The following is a 24,568-nucleotide window of genomic DNA, read 5'->3' as shown; positions in this document are numbered from 1 at the left end:
TTACATATGCGTCCCGTTCGAGTTGACGTCTGTAGGGTAAAAAGTGCTAGGGAATGCCCAGCAGCGGCAGTCCTCCCTTTGTACAGAAGGTACCCAACAGAGACACACAAAATGATGTTTACCAATCGATCGAAATTAATGCTTGAATCCAACGTCTGACTGAAAAAGGGTATTCCTTGTCGCCGAAAATCGTCCGAGTTGGTCAGGAAAAGCAAAGGAAATTTTCATCTGCAGTCTGCTCTGTATTCTTGACACAGCCAGGTGCAGGTGCTCGAAAGGCTCACTAGCCGAAACGATAAATATGTAAGATTGCCGTGGAAGATATTTTCCTTTCTATTGGCTAAAAGTATTGGAAGATATTTTCCTTTTTATTGGCTAAAAGATCAACTGGACAGTTGGTTCCCGAAATACGTATTTGTATAGATTAAAATACGTATTTCGGGAACCAACTCTCCATTTGATCTTTCAGCCAATAAAAGGGAAAATATCTTAAAAGGCAATCTTTCATTTTAAGACTTCTCCTAATTCAAGCCGGATTGAAAGCAGGCACAATGGGTATAGAGGCAACTAGATAGAGATAAAGGTGGTACAAAATTTAATCGGTGATTCAAAGAATGTTAACACCTAAGAGAAAGGCACACTTTCCATATTTGCAGCGTTCGCCATTCTGTCTCCATTTATGTGATTATTATATGAAAACAGAAAGAGGATTAAACATGCCTACATCTTTCTGTCTTCCCAAAGATTTTTCGCAAAAACCACTCCATCGATATAAAGTTAAGCCAGGCACATATGTATATGCCAGCTTAATGAAATAACCACTTGCCCTTTTTCAAAACAATTACTTAAGCTCCGAAATATTTCAAGGATTAAATGTAGCATTTAAAACTCTCGCTTTCCATCTGCAAAAACTTTCTTTAATGTAATCTTTGTAATATCTTGAAACGACGTTAAATACTTATTAACTGTTTCGGAGTGATTTGATAATAATCCGTCCATTTAATTTGATAAAAAAATATCAAATGGAAAACCTGCAATATCTTACTTGGCATAAGCAAATCACTTCAAAATTAGTAAAAGTGTTACAAATCGGATTTCGTCAAGTTTGTTACAGATGATTACATATCTTTGCATGCTTTTGGATCTACTCTACTTGTGAACGGCCAATGAGTTAATTATGGGGTTTCGTAATAGATGCTTCCCCTCCAAAAGTTTTACTAAGTCAAGCGGCTTTGCTACCAAGACTTGGGTGAATGTTATGAAATTACTCGTTCCGCCAGAACAATTCTTTCCGCTTTAATTCTGGTTTTGCTTTATAAAAAGAAAACAACTTTGTTTCAACTTGTTAATGTGATTCGAGGTTCAATTTCCATATTTCATGCATGGTTATAAAATGCAGCAATAATTGAATATACATGTTGAAGTTTCTAGATATTTTCGGCACCATTGAGGAGGCTCTCGACCCATCACTTCATCAGCTCCTCAACCATAAAATAATTGGCATTTCCTAACACTTTCATGTTTTTTTTTTGTTCCAAGTGTTTTAGATTAGATTTCAATCTTCATCTTCAATGAAATCCGTAATCAAATCGAATTTTACAATCATCTCAATCATCTCAACACCGACTGACCCAAAAGGTATCTACTAAATAACTGCTTCCACATCAATACAGCAAAATTATTGGCTTCATTCCAACCAAACATTGTTCAGGGTTTGTTACTCACCATCTTATTGTTTACCTTGATGGCATCAACTTTTGATTCGACTACTATCGCAAGAAAAACATCTCAAGATAACTATCCCCTTGCTAGCAGGCATCTATGATATTATCACACGTGAGAAGTGATAGAAATTAAGAAAAAACTTAGATGCAAGAAGCCCTTGACTTAGTCACTGATTATGAAAATGATTGAAGCATTTTTGTGGGTAAATAGGAGTGAAGGCTGCGATTTAATCTGAGTGTATAATGAAGATATGAAAAAAGTAACTGAAACGTATTATTATATTGAGAAGCTATTAATTGAAAATAACAGGAACGTAAATAAATATGTAAATATTCTTACGTTCTCGCTTTACGTAGGCTCGTCACTAGTTACGTTATTTGCTTTATATAGACTCGTATCACAGGATTGCGTAGCACTAGACAAAAATCCGTTCTGTTCAAACTCTAGATCCAGATTGACTTTGTGGACGGACTTCCAGCCCTTTTATACCCCCGCGGAATATTCCAGAAAGACATGCAAACACTGTACTAGCAAACTACTTTGCGCCTTTGACAAGCTCTCCTTGCCTTAGCCATCTGTTAAAAATTATCCTAACTAAATATTCGCTCTACTGTTATACAATTTGGATGTCCTGGCTAACGTCAGACATAATTTTCCAAAGTCATTTTCGTCACAATATGCACCCAGGATCAAATACCTAAAAAGGTGTTTAGTGGAGTATTTATGTCCAACTTTGAACATAGATTAATATCGTAGCAATCAATACTCAATTTAGTAAGACTACATTTCTAACAATTCGCTCATCATACCGATAGAAAGGACCGACCGCAATATGTGCGTAATCCTAACTCACCTAACTAGCTCTCCCAAAAAACAAGACAGACGAAACCCACCTCCAAAATATTTTCTGCCTTCTCATGGTATCAAATAATCTTCTTAATAAAGATCACTTTTTGCAATGAGTCGCTTATACATACAAAGATTTTTTTTTTTTTGAAAGGCGAAAAGTAGTCCTTAAATGCTAAAATTCTCAACTTCTTCTTCTTCCTTAGCCTTTGGACTGTGCGTTAGCGGATTTTCCGCTTTTCTCGATTATAAGCTTAGTCCGAATTGAGTCGAGAGATTTTCAAATCATGCTCCTATCGACTTCGCTATTCAAGCCAATCTCAGTGAGTGAATCCATATTAGGGGGAGTACCATTTTGCAATGACCGTTGGAATTCTATGTCAATCGTGGATTTATAGCCGGCAATATTGTGTGCCGTTACTAGTCATTGGTGTCTCTGGAATGATTGTACTGCACAGAACAGAGGAAATATACTTAAATATGATAAAATAGGAATCTAATTAAAAAAGAAGGACGAATGGAGCAGAGGCAACTCGTCAGCCGCTCCCTCACCTCTGTCCTGAAACCAGCGTAACCGAAACGGCTCGCAAGTGTTATATGCTCCCTTTTGCAATTCGTAAAACATCCCAAGGCTGCGAATTATATTCGACCAAAGCTTGGCCGGAGCTAGACAATTTTTACTTAGGGATTGAAGAGGAGTTTGTGGACCTTAAAGTGGGAGCAGGTTCCTCTTCATTTTGTCGGGTCCGACATCAGATGGATGCGGACTTAGGACACCGCAATCCATGAACAGAATTAGGAATCTAAGTTTTATGCATTCTACGCCTTGACTTAGTCGACACAGGAAGATTAATAGATTGAGAAACATGATTCATATTCACTTATGGTTACAAAGGCTTCAGAACCTTATATTTCTCTTGTGTCCTTCTTCATGGATTCCTATGGAGTCTCTTACTTACTTACTTACTATTTTTTTTTATTTTCGCTCCACTTTATTTTCAACGAGGCTGTGCTTCAGTTTTATCTCACTTAATGCCAGACATATTATAAAAACAAACTCGAGGACGAACATAAAAATCCTTGACGATCGTGACTCGAACCTGCGACAACGACAACGAGAAGTGTCTTTCAGATGTAGTAAAATTTGGAAACATCGTGAAGTCCAGCTATTTTGCTTCTCTTAAACCTACAATGTCAAAGTTGTACAGCTGTTCACGAAAGACTCACAAAATGACGATAACCGCGTAAGACAATCGAGTGAAAAAAGGATAGGTTGGATAAATTTGCCTTTGAGACCGGTAGTCGCAGAAACAGAAACAGAATCTATGTTGTATGTGGCGGAAGCTCCCTTGTTTAGGGATGCGTGCCTGCAAACGGTGTGGGCGCGTGGGCGGGCTACACACTATATCCTACCTGTCAGAGCTTTTTCCCAGTCTCTCCCAAGTGAACCAAAATGCTCTACATATGTCAATACCTAGGAAAATAGAACGCAAGGAAGCGGAATTGAGGTCCACACTAGACACAGTAGGTGCTTTCATCAGCAACCACAAAAATAACCACACATGTGGGGAATAACGCTTTAAAGCGCTTCCAATTAGAGCCTACGTCTACAGTTTCCGCGGGAGCTAGGATCTCCTTCACATAGAACACTAGCATGAAATTTCATTTCTGAACGTTACACTGGTATGGGAAAATTTATCTTCTTTCGGGAGTGCCTATGTAGAATTGTTTGAGCTTGGACCAAAACGAAAATTTTCGCTATGAGCTTCCTCACTTGAAGAGTGAAGAGAGTATTTTAAAGTGGCTCCAGCAGATAATTCCAGCTATGTCCTCGGGGCTGACCTACATTCACAATCGTGAACATTAAGCAGGACAGGATACACCGGATTTTGGGTACACGGCCATCGAAGTAAACCAAAGGACATCATCGGTATGTTTAATGAACAAAACTCGGGCATTGATCTCGAAAGCTACAAGATAAAATTCATGAGCGCTAAGAATAATAAATTCACAGATATAGGGGATTTCAGCTTATGTTTGCTATTTTAATGGACCAAGGAGCCTGAGAATCATCAGCAGCAATCACCGTATGAACTCTACTTTTTCTTGATCTCACAGATCCGCGGTAACCGGCCACGCAAATCACAGAAATATGGTTAATGAAAACAGAAGAATACTTTGGGTGAGAAAACGATAGAGAATGGGCACTGTTGCGCCACCAAATACAATAATTTTCACAAAAAAAAAACAGTATAAAGTGACAGAGTCTTTGGAGGTAAAGTATGAAGGAAACTTGGTGACCCCAGTGGCAATCACACTGAAGCAGTATACTTTTCTAACTGTTTTCACTTCTTACAATATTAAAAACGGTTCCCGCTTCATTGGTTGGTTGGTCTAGTTTATTTGATGATATATCAAACTACTTCCTTTCTAATCGCTGTACGGCTGATAAAGTCGCAGGACTGCCCTTATATCTTTCTGGTACAAGAAAGATGGGTTTAGTTTAACAAAATTTGTGGTACTGGATCAGTGAAGGTAGCTAGGATCTCCAATGATATGTCCCAATATTAATCTTTTTAGTAACTATCACCTTGAAACAATTCTGCGGTCATCTTAATATACTAGGTTAGGACCAAAAGGGAAAACATGACAGTTATCTTTTTGAATTTACCGTATAATCCCCTGCGCGGCCCCAAAAAATAAGGGATCTGGTAATATATACGAAAGCAAGTTTTAAACTCCTAATAGCCTGTAATGCAGATGCTTCGGCAAGTACTGCCAACCTTTGAAGCAATTCCTGCCAGCGCAACTGAAGTTTAGAAAGCAATTAAACGAATGAAATCGGGGAAAGATTTTTGAAGTTCCAATGGAACTGGAACATTCAAGTTTTCAAAACACTTAGCATATACGGCATTTATCCAGAGATGCTAAAGGTCTAAACTGTTGTCAGAATATTAAGATAGTCTTCATAAAGTCCAGGAAGGGTGTCTATTCAAACCCAAAAATTAGCAAAACATCATTTTTGTTTCAAACGGGCCTTTGCGTCAATATGGTCACTCAAGTCTAATCTAGTATTGCGGATATACCTTGAAATCATTATACGGATCGTTTTTGCATCAATAGTGTGCTAGATCAGGATGGACTTGTTAACGAAATGCTCAGTTCAAAAACTTATTATATCTTTCCAAGTCCATGAGGAAAAAGCTGACATGAAGGCACAAAGTATTTAAAGAGATATCATGAGATCTTGTTTTTCTTTTTCTTCAGCCTTTGTCTCGTTCACAAGCGGGGTCGACTCGTCGTGATCGGTTCCGCCATTTGGCTCTATCGAACGCCTGATATGGGTGCAATCTCGAGACTTTTAAATCCCCATCCAGCGTATCAAACCACCGTTGTTTCGGCCTGCCTTTTGGTCGTTTACCATCGACTTCGATGTTGATACCAATCATGGCAAGTGATTCTCGTCGACGATCTCAATCCTCATGGCCTGGGAGATAAGGGGATTGGGATAGGATAGACATTTGTTGAGGAATTTGAGGGCATGACGGGCTAGGACGACGTCGATGCGGGGTGTTTGACAGGAGTTGTGGAGGATCTGGTTGGAGATATATTTGGAGCGGACTTCGTTTTTGTAGGGTGTTGGAACAGTGGCGTAGGTTCTTTGAGACGGAGTCGATTTGTGTAAGGACCAGAAAATGAGCAGAGGACAGATAAGCTATTTGTAACAAGACAGCTTGACTTTCGGAGGTATTGAGCTGCTGTATTTTAGGATTAGGCAAAGGGATTTGAAGGCACTAGTTGCACGGCTTAGTGTCTTCGTGATATGTGGGAGGTGAGATAAACGAGAATTCACAGTCAGGATAGGTGACTTCATTTACGGTTAGGATTGTGGCTTTGTGCATTTTCAGGGATAGGGTTAATATGTCGCTCCTTATTTTCGGCGTCATCTTTGCGCTACCACAAGGTACGATAATCTCGCATTTCTGTGGATTCAGGGTTACTTTCCAGCGGATGAAGTACCGGTACAGCTCGTCCAAATAGGAATTGAGGCGGGCTTCACCGGCCGGGAGTTTCTGGTGGAGGTGTAGAGGATGAAGTCATTCGCGCATTGGAGGATTCGGATGGGATTTGGATGTGAGGTTGGTTTGGGTAGGTTTGCGGTGAACAGGGAGAAGAGCGTAGCGGAGAGGACTGATGCCTGAGGGATGCCACCAGAGCCTGAATAGGGAGAAGAGAAGGGAGGACTTGGGATTCCTGCTCTTCAAGAAACCTAAGAATTAGCTTGCAGAGGTGCGAATGGAAATGGAGGACTTCGTAAAGCTTATAAGCGAGTCCGTATTACCATACGGAGTCGAAAGACTTCTTTATGTCGAGGAGACATACTATGGTCAGCGCGATTCGGTTGAGACCCGGGAGAACGTCCGATTTGAGCACGAGAAGTGCATGCTCAACCGAGTGTTTGGTTCGGTTGGCGAATTGAAACTCAGGGAGTGAATGGTTGGAGTCACAGTGCTCGTCGATGATGGCTTTTATGATGATATGTAAGTCCTTTGAAGTAGCGAACAAAAATGTGGTTTGTTATGATCAATGTTGTTGCTTTAAGGGTACTTAAAGCCACGTGGCAGGCTAGACTCAGCCAATGAAGCCAACAAATTGTTGAAGGAATTTCATTAGGAGAAATATCTCAGCTAGTCCTTTTAGATGGCGAATATATAAGTAAAATGGTTGATGTCCACCAATTAATTTTATAATGACTTAGAGAATGGTCCAGGAAAAGGGAATTGAAAAATCACTACAATTCTACAACAGTTTCGAGCTTGATTAAGCCATTATGTTCCTTTCTGCATCTATTACCTTGACCCTGAGTTGATTAAGTACTTATTCATCATCATATGGTGACAGTCACTATTATCCTTAACCGGGGCAACACAAACGCCAGTAAGTTTTTTCAGTTTTCTTGTGAGTATTATATGCCTCATGTCTTGAACAATTAGAACGAGAATGAGTGACGACCAGGACTTGTTCTTCCACGTCGACTCTGGTTGGTGGCACTGATTGCTCCCAGTCTTATTAAATGATTCTCTGTGGTTAAATTAATTCGTGTATAATGGAGAGATTTTTATGAACGTAGAAATAGGAACCAATTCATTTTGTATCCATCGCAGTATTGGATGTAGAATATCAAATATCACCAGCAGCTGAATATAAGGAGGCAAAACTGGAAATTTGTATGAAATTTGACTGTCTCTCGCAAATATTTAATTGTATGCATATTTTGAATTTTTAGAAGATCCAATAAACACTAGTGTACCTTGAGCTCCCTCTTTTTTGTGAACGTTTGCTAAGCGAATGACAGTCATCATTTTGAATCACATTCTGATAAAAACGACCTGCAGTTTTCAATCAATTCAAGCATGCATTTCTGATAACCATCTTCCACAACAAGTCATTTATACAAACGACTTAACAGTATCTTGTAATTTAGTTTTACAGTTAATTATCATGACACATATCTAAATTGCTCCGCCATTGCTGAAGATTCGTTTGTATGTTAATGAAATTACCAACTTGGCAATGGTTTTTGCGCGTCTTCTTTTGCCACAGATGGATACTCTCCACGTCAAACCTCTGTAAGAATTCCATTAATTTTCAACCATCAGAATTGTCGGTAACTAACTATTAGGAAAATGAGAAAAATTGATAGATTCTGATCAGATATTAATTACTGCCTCAATCAAATATGGCCGGGGAGATGAAAATGTTAATTTTAATGAAATTTACTGCTATCTATGAGTTGTTAAGAGTACGTGAGCCGTTCAATTTATATAAATTGGAATAAACAACTGAGGATGAAAGAAAAATGTGGACCTCAAGATTCGATTTTGAAGCTACCCATCCGTGGTAGCCGAGATAGTAACATTGTGCAAATTGGAACAAGATACATTGTTATGTTGTGCGGAAATGTGCATGCCAAACTAGATAAGTCTTGCTTAATTGTTGATTTACAAGATCATGAGGAAGAAAATCGGAAGTAGATGAGTGAATTAATATTATTTTTGATGAGATGCAATTAGCACCCACGCTACTACACCTCGCTTATGTCATCTAATGAGAGGCTAGATTTGGATATCTGATTCGTAACCTCATTACATTTTTCATCAATAACATAAAAACGATTAATTCCTTTCTATTTGAAAAATGGCGCCAATAACAAGAAAAAAATAGAAAAGATGAAAACAACAATCGCTTCAATATTATTTCATATTATTATGACACGAATCGCTCAGGAGGAAAACTGCAAAGTAACACTGCGATGAAATCCCCAGCAAATATCTTCTAGAAGACTTTGAAGGCCTATTATTATTATTCTGTTAAGGGAAAGTCGCATCGCGTCCTTAAAGAACTACTGTGCCCCTTTCCCTGGTTATAGTGTACTAGTGATCATAGTATCTGAAGCAGGCCTATAATCGTCAGGAACTTTAGTATGTTCCCTACTTCCAGATCTTTCAGCTTTGCATCTGGTATTAAGTGTTCTCCCAGATGCCTCGACCTACTTTGCACAAGTGCCGGACACTGTCCCAGGACAGGTATAGAGGTTTCGTCATACCCCTCACAAAACCTGCAGGCAGTATCCGTAGATATTCCTAGCTTCCATAGGTGAAGAGTTCTTTTTGGTGAGGTTTAAGCAATCCTTTGTGCGCATGGGCCCGTATCCCCCAATAAGCACCCTGGACTGCTCCATCCCTGGTAGGCCCGCCCAGTATATTGAAGGCCTAACCTTCACCCTATAATTCTCTTATTAGGCAGGGTAGAATAAACAGCTGTAAAAGCTATGTACTGCCCTTCCCAAACACTTAACGGCTTGTTCAACACCCATGGAAACAGATTTCTTATCCCCGGAGCTATATTGATGAGAACATCCACTGAAAATTCAGTCTAATTACCACCAAATGAAGACAAGTGTAGAACGTATCTGCCAGCTATTTAAGCGAGGTTTGCCTCTACTTATTAGCACATATAGGGATAAGCACATCGAAGAAAAATTCCGAATCTGATTGATTTAATGCAGGGCTGACAAGAAGGGGTAGACAGGCCGGATTCCCCCCGGGCTGGCCCTTTATCAGGGCCCTGGGATAGAAATTTCAACAAAAAAGGACAAAAGAATAATATGAGACCCGGCGTAAGTTTTCCCACAAACCCATATAATTTTCACCTCGTGCCCGGATTTTGTCTTTAGGGTCCTGACTAAATGTGAATCACGAACTGGTTACAAGCTATGAATTATTTCTAGTTCACACACTTGCCAGTATAAAATTCGCAAACTTTCTATCAACGAAACACAACCGGCTGACTTCTTGCAGATACAAATCCACTTACGAGTATTGGTCGACATTTCTTTGAAAACCTATGCTAAGGTGCTGCTAGCAGCATAAAGCATAAAAGGCCCCACATCATGCATGTCGATAAAATCATGAAACTCTTAAGAATCGGCAAGAAGACAAAACTGAATGAAAACTACATTTGCCTACCATTCTCTGTCGATAAATAAAGATTCACCTCCGAATCCCTATCTAGTGCGAGATCCCAAACCGAGGTGATGTGTAATAAGGAATGATGCGACAATGAAGGTATGCATGGAGCTGTAAACTCGTGGACTCGAGTTCGGTATCGAGGAAAGTACATGTCATGACACACAGTGGTCAAGTGATATGAAGGATTAGAGCGACTATCACAGGTCACGCCTCAAAAACAGCTGAGGCCAGAGATGGAATAAGACCGAGAATGCAATATGCTGTAAAGTTCCTTTTTTCGATCGGGGCTCCAGGTCCACGGGTTTTTTGGCTCGTTTCATTCCGCCTCGCGCTGAGATATCTGATGATTTTTCCCTTACTTAATTTTTTATAGAAGATTATAAAGATATGGTGCGAGGTGAACGCCCCAGATAAAGGACATATAAAATTTGTTTTGATGAAGTATCCAGAAGCTTCGCCTCCCACAATGTCCCCGAGACTGAATAACAGAGAAACGGAGCTGCATCTAGATACTAGCAGATTTCCATAGCCAATTTTCTTTTGGTTTTTGGGATAACACTGCGCGGTCATAGTCCATTAGAAATAGGGATAGGGTCCTAAGGCAAAAAAAAACAATAAAACCACACCATTCTTGAAAGAAATGAAGTAAGTAAGTAGTGGGAAAACAATCAGGTGCTATATCACTTCATATTATTTCTTTTCATTTTTTTCCATTGACTCTAGTTTCACTCCTGTGGAACCAGACCCTTGACAAGTCAGACTCTCAATCTGCTCATTCCTCAGTAATGTTCGAGGGCCTTGGGATCCACGTCAGGCAAGTCTCGTTCAGTCGGCGGAATTTTAGCGGCAACTGATGGAAGCCCCACACCAACGGGCTTAATATGGTCTTATTTGGTGTTCAAAACGTGGCTGGATTGGTGAGACAAAATCGAATGGTGCGACCCTGGCATTTTTGTAAAAAAACATTTTTTCCTTGCCAACAAACTGAAGTATATCTCTACCAGGAGTGAGTTACCACTGAAAGTCGGGTGGAGATTTTTATGTCTGTAATACCAAAGATCCCGACTGTATTATTGGTCGCATTTCCACGCCCCAATGGCATCAAGTCTATATATATATACGTCACTAACCGCTTTATATTAAAGATAGCTTCAAGTACTTAGCAATTACACCTTTGGAAATATGCATCAGTTTCCAGCATTTAGCAAAATTATGAATCGGACACCAAACGATACTTCACCTTTATGCATCCACTGTGGAGAATGTTCCAAGGTCTTACCTATCACAACCCAACAGCACCAAAGTAATCTGTAGGATATCTGATACTGTTCATAGATATGATGTCTCTACGTTGGTTTGGAGTCAAAATGTATTCCTAAATATTTGAATGCTTGTCCTAGCTGGATGTCCACTCCGGATAAAGTGGATAGGGTGTAACTGCCCCACCTTAGGTTCCATAATTAAACCAGTTTTTCTAGCATTCACTATGGGACTATTACGGAAACAACGTTTATGGATCATCAGCAGAATTACACAGCGAAGCAGTCACATCGTCAGCAAAGCCCTTGCGTCCTGAAGAAGTCATATCAAAGAATTCATTGACGCGATCGATTACAAGGGAGATAGAACGCACTTCCCCTCCCCTGCGAAGAGGTGTTGAGCCATCTTGCCTCCTTTTCAGCATGTCATGAATCCAACTGATTAACACCAGATCGATTTCATGTTATTCAAAACCACTTTCGACTATTGCCAAGATACACTCCTTTTCGGATATCGCCTTTTCAATTTCTACCGTAAGCTTTGCCTTTTTGGTAGCACGCTACTTGCAGCGAAACAGCCATCTAGGAATGTATACTCCTTATCGGCCGAAAGCTCTCTACGTCGTTCTGTAGATGGCATCAGATATCACAGAATATAAACGTGTGTCAAGCGTGCATAGTGGACATATATTCCGAATATGTAGACCCAGCATATCCCTTCTTCTATTATTAGGAGAGGAATGATATCTTCTGCGTCTGAAAATTTCTATCTATTGAACCTGAAAAGTAACACCCCCTCCAGTGTGCCTTTTTTACGCGCCGAATTCCAGCCTTAAACGAGTTAGTCTCTTCGCAAAAGCGTATCGATTATCAGAACTGTCTGAACCTCTTTGTTCCAATTCTAGTTCACCGTCAGTCCTCAGGGTTCGATTGAGAAACATTTTTGTCGTTTTCTTCTTCCCTGCTAAATCCAAGTTATGCTATGATGCTGCACTATGCTTTAGCATACTAAGAGCACAGCTCTCTGGAATCTTCTCTCATACCGGTTCTGACCGTCTGGGCTGCTTTCTCATTTCTGGCAATGGATTTGATACCGCTTAAAATAAACGTGACTACTTGTGATTTTGTAAATTAAGCAGCAATGGAAGAAGGGGGACCTCAATCAGGAATTTCAGTTAGCATACAAAGGAGTATTGAGGATAGGTGGTACTTCAATGCCAGAGATCGAGAGTAATTGTAAAGGCCAGTTCACCATCCATTTATAATAAACCCCTGAGCCTGTATCTTAGCGGTAAAAAGCATTAAAAATTAATTCTGGCGTTCGCCTGTTTGAAGTATATACTGTATTTCTAGAGTATTCTCCAGGACGTCACATTGACAATGTACAATGTCCTTTGAAATTGAGGCTACGTTTTTTTCAATGTAGATTTTCATATAAGTAAAGTAGCACAAGTAGCTGTCATCAATGAATCATTGAAGAAAACTAAGAATCAAAACATCATACGAGCAAGTTTGAATCCGGAAGTTGGACGCTGCGAATCGGATTAGAAATTGCAATCAAAGTAGAAAGAGAGAGAATACAGAAGTAGAGAACCTGTGTGTAGCTAAATAAGACATAAGAGCAAACGGAGACTAATTAATAGATCCTGGTAAATAGCACCCTGGAGAAAGCAATCAGTGTGAGATTACTAACCAACATAGTAGCAATGGACCGCAAATATGTCGATGAAACTAGTACAATGGAAAACATTTGTAGTGAATTTACCCGATAATTCTAGATATCGGGGAAAATCAAGGGCTTACGGTGAGCAAACCCGCGGCATATTTATTCAGGTGCAGAAGTTGATTGGCGCCCGTGAAAACTGACGCGGCGCTCACTCTTCCTCCCAGTGACGTCTGTACCCTGGAACAAAGGCTTCAGCCTGCCTAAGGAACCGCTTTGGACTTGCCTCTAACGTCCAGTCTAAACGAGTGCTCTCCACGCTCGAGGGCCTTATAGGAGCCCTCGTACAGTAGCTGCAGTGGTGTTCGGATGGCGGCAGTCCTTACCAGGCCATAGGTGCAGACTTCAAGGTCCCTAAGGGTGTTGTCAACTGGAGCGCGAGAGTAGATGACAGAAAAGGTATCAACTTGGCAACTGCTTTCAGTTGGAGTCGAAGAATCCAGTCTCTCCAAGACCGTTTCTCTTGTCGAGCAGCCGGGAAGCCGTAAGTTTTTCCCGTACATGGAATCAGCAGGGCTGGCAATAAAGTTTTCGCGGAGGGGGGGGAGTGTACGGAGACCAAGCAAAATGAAAAGCAAGATCTGCGATCAGGTCAAGGTCGTTGAGTGCAATAATAGTGGCCTCCTGCGCCCGATGCCAAGATTCCAGCATCCCACTGAACAGCGGATGACATGCGGTCGTCCGATGACATTGTAAACTGAAGAGTTTTCCAATCTTAGAGAAGAAAGCAGATTCGAGCTGCATTTCCTGGTCTGTGATTATTACGGCAGGAACATCGAAGACAGTTTAATCAGGGGGTGCATCAAAAGAATCTGTACCATTGTCACACCAAACCAAACGTGTAAACGATAGGTATAAACGGCCGCTACCCGATTCCAACGCAAAGTTTACTCAACGGGACAGCAAAGTGTTAAACAGCTGGGGACTAATGTTCCTGAAAGCTAGTTTTTTCAACCCTGAATATTGTCATTGGTAACGCCGAAAGCACCCTAGGGACAACCAGAGCGACAATTTCAAAGCTAAAAGGAAGCACCGCACCTCAAACACCCGAAGTGTTACACAAAATAGTAATAATCTTGTTCCCAAAGGAAACAGAGTACTTAATTTTGAAACCGAACCACCCAGAAAATATTCCAGCTGTGGCTAAGGGGGAGCTTAGCATTGAGTGCCTAAAGTTGACTAACAACAAAGCACCTGGAATAGGCGGAAACCTTCATTTTCGTCGAAAAGGGCAGTTTATCGAGACTGGGGCAGCAGCTGACGCTTTTACTAAAAAGGCATAAGCTACCTGAACACGGTTGAGGAAACGACTTGAGCCGACAGAAGGTAGAACCAGACGGATTTCGTGCTACTCAGCGGTTACAATCAAGGCTATGGCTAGTCTTGAAAAGAAAGCAATTAGAACCAGTAGATGGCAAGGCGATATACAGAAATTACTCTTAATGTAAGGAATGCCTCCACCACTTCACAATGGCAGGCCAACACAGATTTCTAGGCAGACTCATTGTATTCGCATATCCACAATCAATGGAGCGCCCATCAAGTTTCTGTGGCTAACCAGTCCTATTCCGCCATTGAGTTTGTAGTGGAGGGCATTGACAAACAATCAGACCTGTCATAGAAACGATAAGGAGCTCTCAAACTACCAGTTGAAACATGTAAGAAACGCTGAAACCATGCAGACTTCAAAAAGCGATACTAATCAGGAGGAGTGCTGGCGGCACTAACTGGGATAATGTCTACGAAAGGAAGATTCAAATCATGGAAAAGCTTCTTCGTGACAAGTCATGCATATGATGAAAAACTATCGCCAGCGTATCATCTAAGTTGGAACTGTTAGTATATTTTGGAGTAACATAGGAAGAAGTAGCACTCTTGACTGGTAGCATAGTGCCGATTGAAATTTCAGGAGAGAAAACGCGAAGGCTGTATGGCAGCCATATGTAAGATGATGGACATTCGAAGCATAACAATTTGCGGAAAGGGCGCACACCACCGGGAAGCATTCGACCGAATCCCGTAACATCACGACAGATGTTCAGGTTGATCCTCAACGAAGCCCTAGAAATGGTCAGTACCATTTGACACTAATTTTGACCGATCATTACGGGTATCGTTGACGAAGATTCTTCATTTGTCTCTGAATGTCCTATTGAATATGAAAATCGAGCATACGATTTGGGCTTTGAGGCTCACATACTTGGAAACACTTATTCTACGGGTTTGAGTCACGAAAAGAATGGGGTGTTTTTAGCGACCCCATAACCAGTGTCCCGACGGAATTTTCAAGGGAAGAACACCGGGATAAATCGTCAGAACTTGATTACTAAAGATTTGGCTTAATTGTTTTAAATTCCGGGTTTTTACAATCTTGAATGAACTTAGATTTTCCCATCATATATAATTATCCTGTCCACTATTGGGGACTAAGGGCTTCCACACAGTTCTTTCTTCTTTCAGTCTTCTTTTTTTAATAATAAGGGTAGGGCAGCTATTCGAAAAGCAAGCATTAGCCTTTCAAGTTGGAACTTCCGTGATCTAGGGATGAACCTATCCCAATCAGCACTAAAAATCAGCTGAACATCAAACTATGTTGGAAGAAAGATTCTATGCAAAACGCCACCTGCTTGAGCTGGATGAAGACAGTTTGTACATCCCGAATTGTTCTTCCCATTTTATCATTATCATCAGTAAAGGCTAGTGAATGGGTAGACTTGAAGAGGATGGTCCTCTTACATTTACATCAGCACTATTGATTATTTTTCCAAGGCCAGTAAAAAGGATGCATGATCCCCCATCCCCTTGTCTTAGACCATTGCAGATGGTAAAAGGTCTCGAGAATGGCTCTGCAGGTTTTATCTGGACTGGCTCATTGGTCAACGTCAGATTAGCTAGTCTTATTAATTTAATCGGGATACTTCTCTCATGGCAATGTAAAGTGTAATCCTAGCTATGCTAGCATAGGTGCCTTTAAAATCGATTAAAAGGTGGTTATAAAGCAGTTCATCAACGTATTCAACCCGTCGCTCCAATATACACGGGGAAGAAATCAGACTTCAATCTTTGTCTAGACTGAATGAGCATTGAGTCGTCTATGGCTTCATCCTGTCGACTTATTGGTGGAACTTGCGCGCCTGGTGCGATTGGTTCCTGTACTGTTTCAGATCACGGGCAAGTTCTTTCCTCTCTCCTAAGAGTTACGGAGGGCTTTGTTGTGGATGGTTTCAATGTCTACTCTTACCTGATTTTCAGAGGTGATTCCAAGCGGTGTTGTCATCTGAAGCCCAAGCACTATGCCAACGAGGTAGTAAGCCAAATCTATATTGGCTCCTCTATATTTTCGGGCATTCTTCAGCGCCGTTCATTTAACACGTGGTCAGTTTGGTTGGAAGTGATTCCGTCTGGAGAGATATATGTTTGTTTTGGATCGCCTTTCGCGCAAACCAGATACTTCCAACGACCATTTCCTGCGACACTACTAGTTAAAGAATCCCCATTCTGCTTAGTGCAAGATATGAGTTGCCTATTTTATGCAAGTTCAGAGATTTGACGAAGATTGGGTCCGTCGCTACTTGGCTATTAAAAGCTGATGATTTTGACATCATATCTGGGGCAGGCTGTAAGGGTTCAGTCCACTGCCTCGTAGAAGGTATCTCTGTAGAGGCGTAAACGTCAATGAGGCTTTTTTAATACCTAGCAAAAGAAATATCCTCATCATAGGAGTGAAAGTTACACGTCAAATTAAGCATCCAATAACCTACTTCAAGCATTCGAGAGAAAGGCTATGAGAACAACCTTTTAAGCAGCTCATGATAGTTACAAAAAGGCTTCAAAAACTCAATTGGACCATTGCCGGATATAATCACTGCGCCAACGTCGAAAATACGAAATTGGTGAATCCAAGTTCGAAAGCCTATTGGACACAGTGTCAAAAATTCAAAACCATCGCGTGCCTCCTTAACATAAACATTTCCCAAACAACACACTTTCTATAGCTTAAGCCATTCTTTCAAGCAATATGATTTCCTAGCCTTTGCAGTATACACAGATAATTGGCGCTATTATCATTAGAACCATCAGCACTTGCCAACCTAAATATAAATTTCTTCAGACCTTATCGAGATAACAAATGACTACTTACTAACCCAAAAACATCATTATAGTAATAAGTATCTTCTACTCACGTGCTATCAAAAGATACAAAAGCGGGCAGCCCACATAGAGACAACTGCGCTTAACCATTATCTGAAGCATTGTCTTTTCTGTTGACTATCAACTTAACATCTATTTTGTGTGTGGTATGAAGCTTTGTAGCAACAATCAGCCGAAGCCTCCATTAGCTCACGGCTATTAATTATATTCCATTGTCGAGTATGCACCCAAGTGCATTAAGGCATTTTATTACGTTGTTCAGGCGGCCCCAGTTACGATCATGATTACCATGACGTCTTTGGTCGTCTAGATACATCTATATATCTGTGACTCTACTTACCTTGACATTCGTCTGCTGCATTTGCAAAAATGTTGCTATCCCATTTCGTACACGATTCTTGACTCCCCGGACGGTGCCCTTGGAGCTGCGGATTGTCGAGGTTCCACTGTGTATATCCTTGTATCCAGCGAAGGTTTCGTCATCCTTGAAGATCTTCGGCTTGTTCTCAACAAGATCGTCCGTTACATCCATTTCGTTTATATGAAACTTGTAAAACTTATCCGTTTCGAATTTGCATGTCGGAGCAGCGATATTGTCCGTTGTATCTTGCGTTATTAAAACGCATGTGGTGTTCCTTTCACGGATCTGATCTTCATCGATCTTCAGTCCCTTTGAGAAGTCATCCGAGAGTATTTCAGGAGTAGTCTCCAATTTAGAGGTGAATTTACGGTCTCGAATGTCACGTAGCAAGCAGTCAGGCAATAGTGAGATCGCTGCAACGATCGCATCTTGGGTGGGTATCATAGGTGGATGGGGTGGAGATGGAATAGATATGGACCTTGCAAACTCAGAGGAGTTCAAGGAATCGCAGCTCAGACTACACTCGGATTCTTCACTATCAGTGAAACTTCCCGTCCTCGTATGGCCGTTTGACTTCTGATCCGCTTGGTCCCCTTGCTCATCGGAAGAATGGTCCTCAGAAATAATGGATCCTGTCTTCAGGTGCAGCATCTTTAACTTGGGACCCATTTTCTTAGGAAGCGGTGGTGGCGTAACCGATTCAGATGTACTGTTACTATTGCTACCACCATTTTCCATATCGCTACATGTTCCACTATCCAAGGTGTCACTTGGCGAACATTGTCCACTAGTCATCATGTAGTACAAATAGGTCGGGTTACTGACTTCAAGATCACCGCTAGGTTTTTGTACCATTTCATTCGATGTAATGGTCGCTGTTTGTATACCTGATGTATCCACAATTACGTGAGTGTTTAGTACTTCAATGGAAGTTTCTTCTTCTTCGGGTGCAACTGCCGAAGGTGATTGTTCTGTTGATCTGGATGAGGTTAGCAATGTAGCTTCTTTTTTATCTTGCTTAATATCTTCCTCAAGAACAGATAAATCGGAGAACGACGTCGAAAGTACCGGTGAATCCTCTTTTTCAGATGATATTTTTGTGGTTATTCCAGTAAGATTTTCTCGGATATCCTGGTCCACAGCAAGCGGATTTGAAGGCAGGGTTAACAGAGTGGTTGACTTCGGCGATAACTCAGGGTCTTGTTTCAGCAGCGATATTTCGTCATTACTTTTGTTCAAAAATGTTTGTGAAATATTCCTCTTATGACTAACACTTTTTACAGATAATTTGCACTGATCTTCGTCAACACGATCCTCATTCAAATATTTGTTTTGTTGGTCATCCGAAATAAACGATACAATCGACACTTTTGGGGATTTCAGTGGTTGCTGCACTATCGAAAGGTCACTGGTAAGATCACTTTTTTCAAACGAATTCGAATCTTTTACACTCGCTGGATTCGTGTAAAGATCACCTCCAATCACAACCGTCGAAGATCGTTCATCATTGCTTAAAACTTGAGTATTTTCAAGCTTATCTTTTTGCTCTGTTATTTCACTGAAATCTTGATGGTCACCACTCGCGTTTGAGATATTTAGGCTCTGAATTTCGATTGTATTATTGTTGATCCCGATGCTACTGGCGTTACTGCTGTTACTATTGCTACTAGTATTTTTGAAATTTGGCGAAATTTGTATCTTAACAACGTGAAAGTCTTTCTCCGAAGAAGAGACTGATTCGGTCACTGCACTTGTGCACTCTGTACGATTGACGTGTATCCGTGATGAACATGATTTTCCTCCACTGGTTGTGAAGATCACTGGTTGCTGCTGCTGCGGCTGATAGTGTTGTTGTTGCTCCGAATCAGATACTACTGCGTTTGCTAACACCATTTTAGTGGGGATATGAACCGTTTCTTCACTTTTCTTATTACCTTTCTTCGACGAGTCATGCAGTAGAATAGTAGGCACACAGGCAACTTGATGATCTTCATTACAGCCATTCAGTGGAGTAGTCGAGACCATTCTCGCTGGTAGCGTGGAGTTTAAGGTTATTTCCATTTTGCGTGAGATAACACTGACTTTTACACTAAATTAATTAAACATTAGGTAAATTTATTACACTATCATTGAGACGGGACTTTTGTAATTTTACTTCCCTCCTTCAGAAAGTCTGATGCATAGCACTATTGCCCGTTTAATTGTCAGAGGCGTCAACCGCTAGAGGTACCGATTGGCTGCAAAGAAAGTACTTGGTCTGATTTGCATACGTAAATGGACTATCTAACGATCGTGATTAACTTGTCGCATATTTGGCACAATCATGTCGCGATCTTCAATACAGTGTATGCATGTCCGCAACGATGCCAGCAGTAGATCTTCATGAGTGCACCTAGTTATGTTCGCTGCAACTACAGCAAGCAGACATGCTTTTTGGTTCAACTGTGTCACGTACTGTCTCGATCATTTGTACTTGCCTGCATGCGAGTGCATACAAGAGGATCGTCTTCGAGTAAGACAGTCTAACCAATGGAGAAGAACTTGATTTACCCGATTTTACCGTCTACCGTCGTAGCTCTGTTTTCGATCATGGAGTCTTCACATTAGCCAGTATTAGGGAAAAGTAGCTTGGAAAGAAGCTTCACATGAGTCGTAGCACAGTAACTGCAATATACACACACATGTTTTCCTTTCCATCTAAATGGTAAGTGAAGTGAAGATCAACGCTCGAATCACGTTTTTCTGGATTTGAAAAACCGACTTTTCATAGAGTCAGTCAAGTTGCTTGCAGTGTACTCCTGATGAGATCTATCCAGCTAGACCAGTCGATATGCTCGCAGATACATCGATCTAACCGCGATGCACACGGGTTTGGAACATGCCGATCTTCACTGCAATCACTCCACGAAAACAAGCACCTTTCTCACTTCACTTGCGAAGTTTGAGCTGATACGCGGAGATCTAATTGAGCCACGATCACTGGAACGCGCGGGTATACAGTGCGAAACCGCCGTCTTTCAATATCTCCGCGATAACACTGAAGACAAGACAGACAGCTGCTTTTTACTAAAAAAATATTGTCCACGATCACTATAGGTACCTTTTGATTCACACTTCTTCATACCAACATTTCCCACCTTTGAGTGGTGCAGAGCAATGTTGAGCGTACCGCCTGTTCACTGCTCAGGTGTATAAAAGGTATCTATAGATCGCTTAGATGTATGTAGATACTGAGGAAGGTGAGCTTGATACAATGCTAATAGGTCCCATGTGGAAATCGGATTGCTTTACTGCAATGAAAAATTATGAGGCCGTATACCGATGACGACCCTCAGCCCTCGATAATTTTATACATTTGATCCAACGATGTTGATACCTCGTCTCCCTTATTGAAAACAAGACATTCCGAAGAAGGTCCCCTGATGATATCAACTCCCAAATATCTTCACGTTTCTCCTTAACATTCCATCAAAAATAAAATGAGGCAAATTACTAAAAATAATTTTATCTGAACCCTGCTATTATCGCTCGTTGGTAATTATCCGTTTCCACATGTGTACAAAGGTCGTCTTCGAACACATACTCCTTTCCCAACTAGTTTCAGCGGAATATTTGATGTATGGGTTGGGAAGATGATGATGATGTTGATGATGAATACTGGTACGTGAGAAGAGATGATTCGGTGATATTGTTTTTTTCAATGCAGACTGACCTTTAAATCATCTCTTTAAGGAGATAGCTATGGAAGCGGCAGGAAAATATTTAGATAACTCTGGTCAAATTAGTATAGCTTTCTGGATCATTCGGAGTTGACATTCCATAAAATAGTCAGTACTTGTTTTCCCTGCTTTCTACTGAATGCTTAAAATTCTCGGCTCCCTTGGAATGCTGATGAGATAAGTTATGCAATATATCGTTGTTATATACACGGAAGTCTCACTATTTTGGAAAGACACATTTACTTTAATCTGCCTGGACCCAACCTACCTTCCTTGCGCTGGGAACTTATACCATTTTTTCCCTGCATATTTCTCCGCCAGCATGATATGACTGTAGAAAGTTCAGGGTGCAGGGTTGTATGCCCTCAGGCAGAGCTTCGATCATCGCCTCCGGGTATTTGACAGGGAGGATCAACATAATCGTAAGAGTACCAAAATACATTTTAATTATCTTCCTTGCCATGTAATTTATGGTAATAGTCAGTTTTGTCTCCTTTTTGACATAGACTCCTCAAGAATTGTACCCTTGTTCGCTTAAATATGCATGTTGTCTAAACGGTTTGCATAGATAAAGGTCACCAAACCCAAATCTCTTCTTCTCTATCAAACTTCAGGCGTTGTCCAGGCCTTTGAGCATGGCAGCATGGAAGACCAAGAAAGATCCAGCCAAAGATGTTGCAAATTCCTCTATAACCATAGTGTCCCGCAAGGGATTGGGTAAGGTGATAATTTACTTCTCCGTATTTTCACCCAACTTATTTGACAAAATACGGAAGCTATGTATGCGGTCTACTACCCTTTCCGGAGTTAACCTAGCATTGTCTTCTGCACAATTTCTCATCAGTGGATAGTTAGATCGGGTCGGACAAAAGCACGAATGACTAGCTCAGACAGTACTGCTCCTTCTATAAAGATGCGTGGGAGGGTACGCGACTGACCTTAAAAAGGGTTTTTGAGCTACCATCGTTTAAAAAGAGCTTCCCCTGGCTTCCAGAATAACCACGTTACAAGTGTCGGCTCCTAAAACCATCGAAAGGGAGTTGCAGCCCACGGGATCTTCATCTGAACCGTAGATGAGGTGCCATATCTCTCAGATAAATTTGCAGCATAAATTTGCAGGATCAATAGCAGCAAGACATGTTTATACTTCATACCATGGGTTGTTGGTGGGGAAATTAGGTGCTTAAACTTCCGACATACTGACTTGTTGTATCCCAATGGAAATGATAAACTCCGCTCCTACATGGTGTTTTCAAAAGACCTCCAAGCTATCTTGGTTCACGACCTATGTAATGGCGACACGACAACGATCAAATTGACGATAAAAAGCCAATAGGGAGATAAGGAGATTCTATGGTGTCTTGGTTATTTCCCTTATGACGTAGACGTTCCCAGTGGAACATTCATCAAAGCTAACGAATATGTCAAAGGCAAATACATGGGAATAATAGCAGGATGTGATGTTAACCCCTACCATATATGCTGGGGAAGTTCCAACATAAACGCATGAGCGTCGAGACTACTGGAATATCTGGTAGGAACCGAATTGCAGATGATCAATTTGGGTAATGAACCCACTTTCTTCAACGTGGTCAGCCAAGAAGTCATAGACATTACGTTAGTATCCCCTACATTGCGACTCTTGTCGGAGAATGGAGAGTATCAAACGGTATCACGCTCTTGGATCACATGCACATTGATTTAGTGATAGACACGCATCCACCTCCACCTAATCCATTTCGGAATCCACGTAAGACAGATTGGGCGTATAAAACAGAACTGAGCGCCCGAGTTGCGATCCCTGGGAGACCCATCAAATCCTTTGCTAGAATTGTGAAAACAACCTAGATGATCACAACTAGTATAAAGAAGCTTTAGAAGAGAGCTGTCCACTCATGATGCCAAAGAAGGGTAAAACACCATGGTCGTACTCGGATTTGGCAAAACAGAGGAGAACGACAAGAATGCTCCTTATCCGAGCTCTAAAGTCTACAAAGAGGCTCAAAAAGCTCTACAGGAGAGCATAAGGCGGGCAAAATGATTATCATGGAGGTGCTTCAGCGAAAAGACCGACTTTCTTGAGATAACCTTAAAGCTAAAGTGGATCCTTGTCAAAGAATGGAGCCAGCAGTGGGGTTATCTATGTTTACAAAGCGGAAGGTACACAGAAAGCCATGAAGAAACGGCAAACCATTTGCTTGAAATGCATTTTCCAGGCAGCATCCGAAAACTCATTTCGGGATTGACAGACACATACAGCCCTTAACCGAAAGATTGAACTCTAGCATGCAAAGTAGTTTCACTGGAACGAGTGCAATGGACATTTAATTTATTCCATAGATACAAGTCTGCGGGTTCGGATAGGATTACAGGAAATGAATGTCCTTAGTCTACCCATCATACTTGCTTATATTCCAACCAGTTGGCGTGATGTAAAGGAAATATTTATTTCCAAACCAGAGAAACCCGAATAGAAAAATTTGAACTTCTGCCCTCAGACGAAAATCTATGTGAAGGAACCTGAGGCCGCCATAGTGGCATTTTTGTTATCCCTTAAGAAGTGGGACATGAACACCCTGGTAGGGCTCCCAACGGGACACTACTCCTTAAACTACTACGTGGAGAAAATTGGAATGGTGGTCTTGGCCATATGCAGCCAATGTGAGGAGGAAGGTATGCAGCTGCCCGGCCTCCTCAGACCTCAGACGAAGATACCTTGATAAAGTTTTCTTCATCGAAGAATCTGCGCATTCTCTGCCTCTGGAGAATGTTCTCAAATTCACGAAAGCCTGTGAACGCCGCCGGCGAGGGGTCGATGAATAGGCGATCTCCGAGGATGGTAAAATGGGCGTAGCAAAGATCAAACTGCTTGGAGCTGCGGCTCCCCCACCAAACTAAACTAACTAACTAGATCACATCGATTTGCTCACCTTTTATATAAACACTATGTAATGACTAAATGGGTTCAGCGAAAGCAGAAAGTCCATTCTGGGTGGACTGAGAGAGCGAGCTATCCCAAAAACCTCCAGGAAATGGACCTCGCAGGTCCGTCCCCATATATTGAAGCTCTAACGAAGTGTTCCATCGACACGCGCTTGCTTGGTCCTTGGACCCCTTCACCGATTATCTAATAATAGGCTCATGTGTCCTTATATCAATGCACAAGTCCACCCGTTTAATCACCAGGAATTATTTTAGAGCTGTGATCTTTACCATCCAGCACCATCTCATCGGATTGCACTTAAACAATT

The 24,568-nt window shown here is 41.2% G+C and overlaps 1 protein-coding gene across 3 annotated transcripts in view; it reads right to left on the bottom strand.

The window, feature by feature from the left end:
- Positions 1-20,754, bottom strand: part of LOC119657425 — a 183,739-nt gene extending 162,985 nt beyond the window's left edge. For all 3 annotated transcript variants that reach the window (XR_005250135.1, XR_005250134.1, XM_038064327.1), the window contains exon 1: positions 17,578-20,754. Coding sequence is in view for 1 of the 3 variants with exons in the window: in XM_038064327.1 (XP_037920255.1) it covers positions 17,578-19,659 (2,082 nt within the window). In the remaining 2 variants the exon portion in view is untranslated. The remainder of the gene's footprint in view (positions 1-17,577) is intronic.
- Between the last annotated feature and the right edge of the window lie 3,814 nt (positions 20,755-24,568).

This window comes from Hermetia illucens, chromosome 5, assembly GCF_905115235.1.
Source record: "Hermetia illucens chromosome 5, iHerIll2.2.curated.20191125, whole genome shotgun sequence".
Taxonomy (NCBI): domain Eukaryota; kingdom Metazoa; phylum Arthropoda; class Insecta; order Diptera; family Stratiomyidae; genus Hermetia; species Hermetia illucens.
The sequence above is the reverse complement of the archived record's forward strand: the minus strand, read 5'-3'. Positions and strand labels throughout refer to the sequence as shown.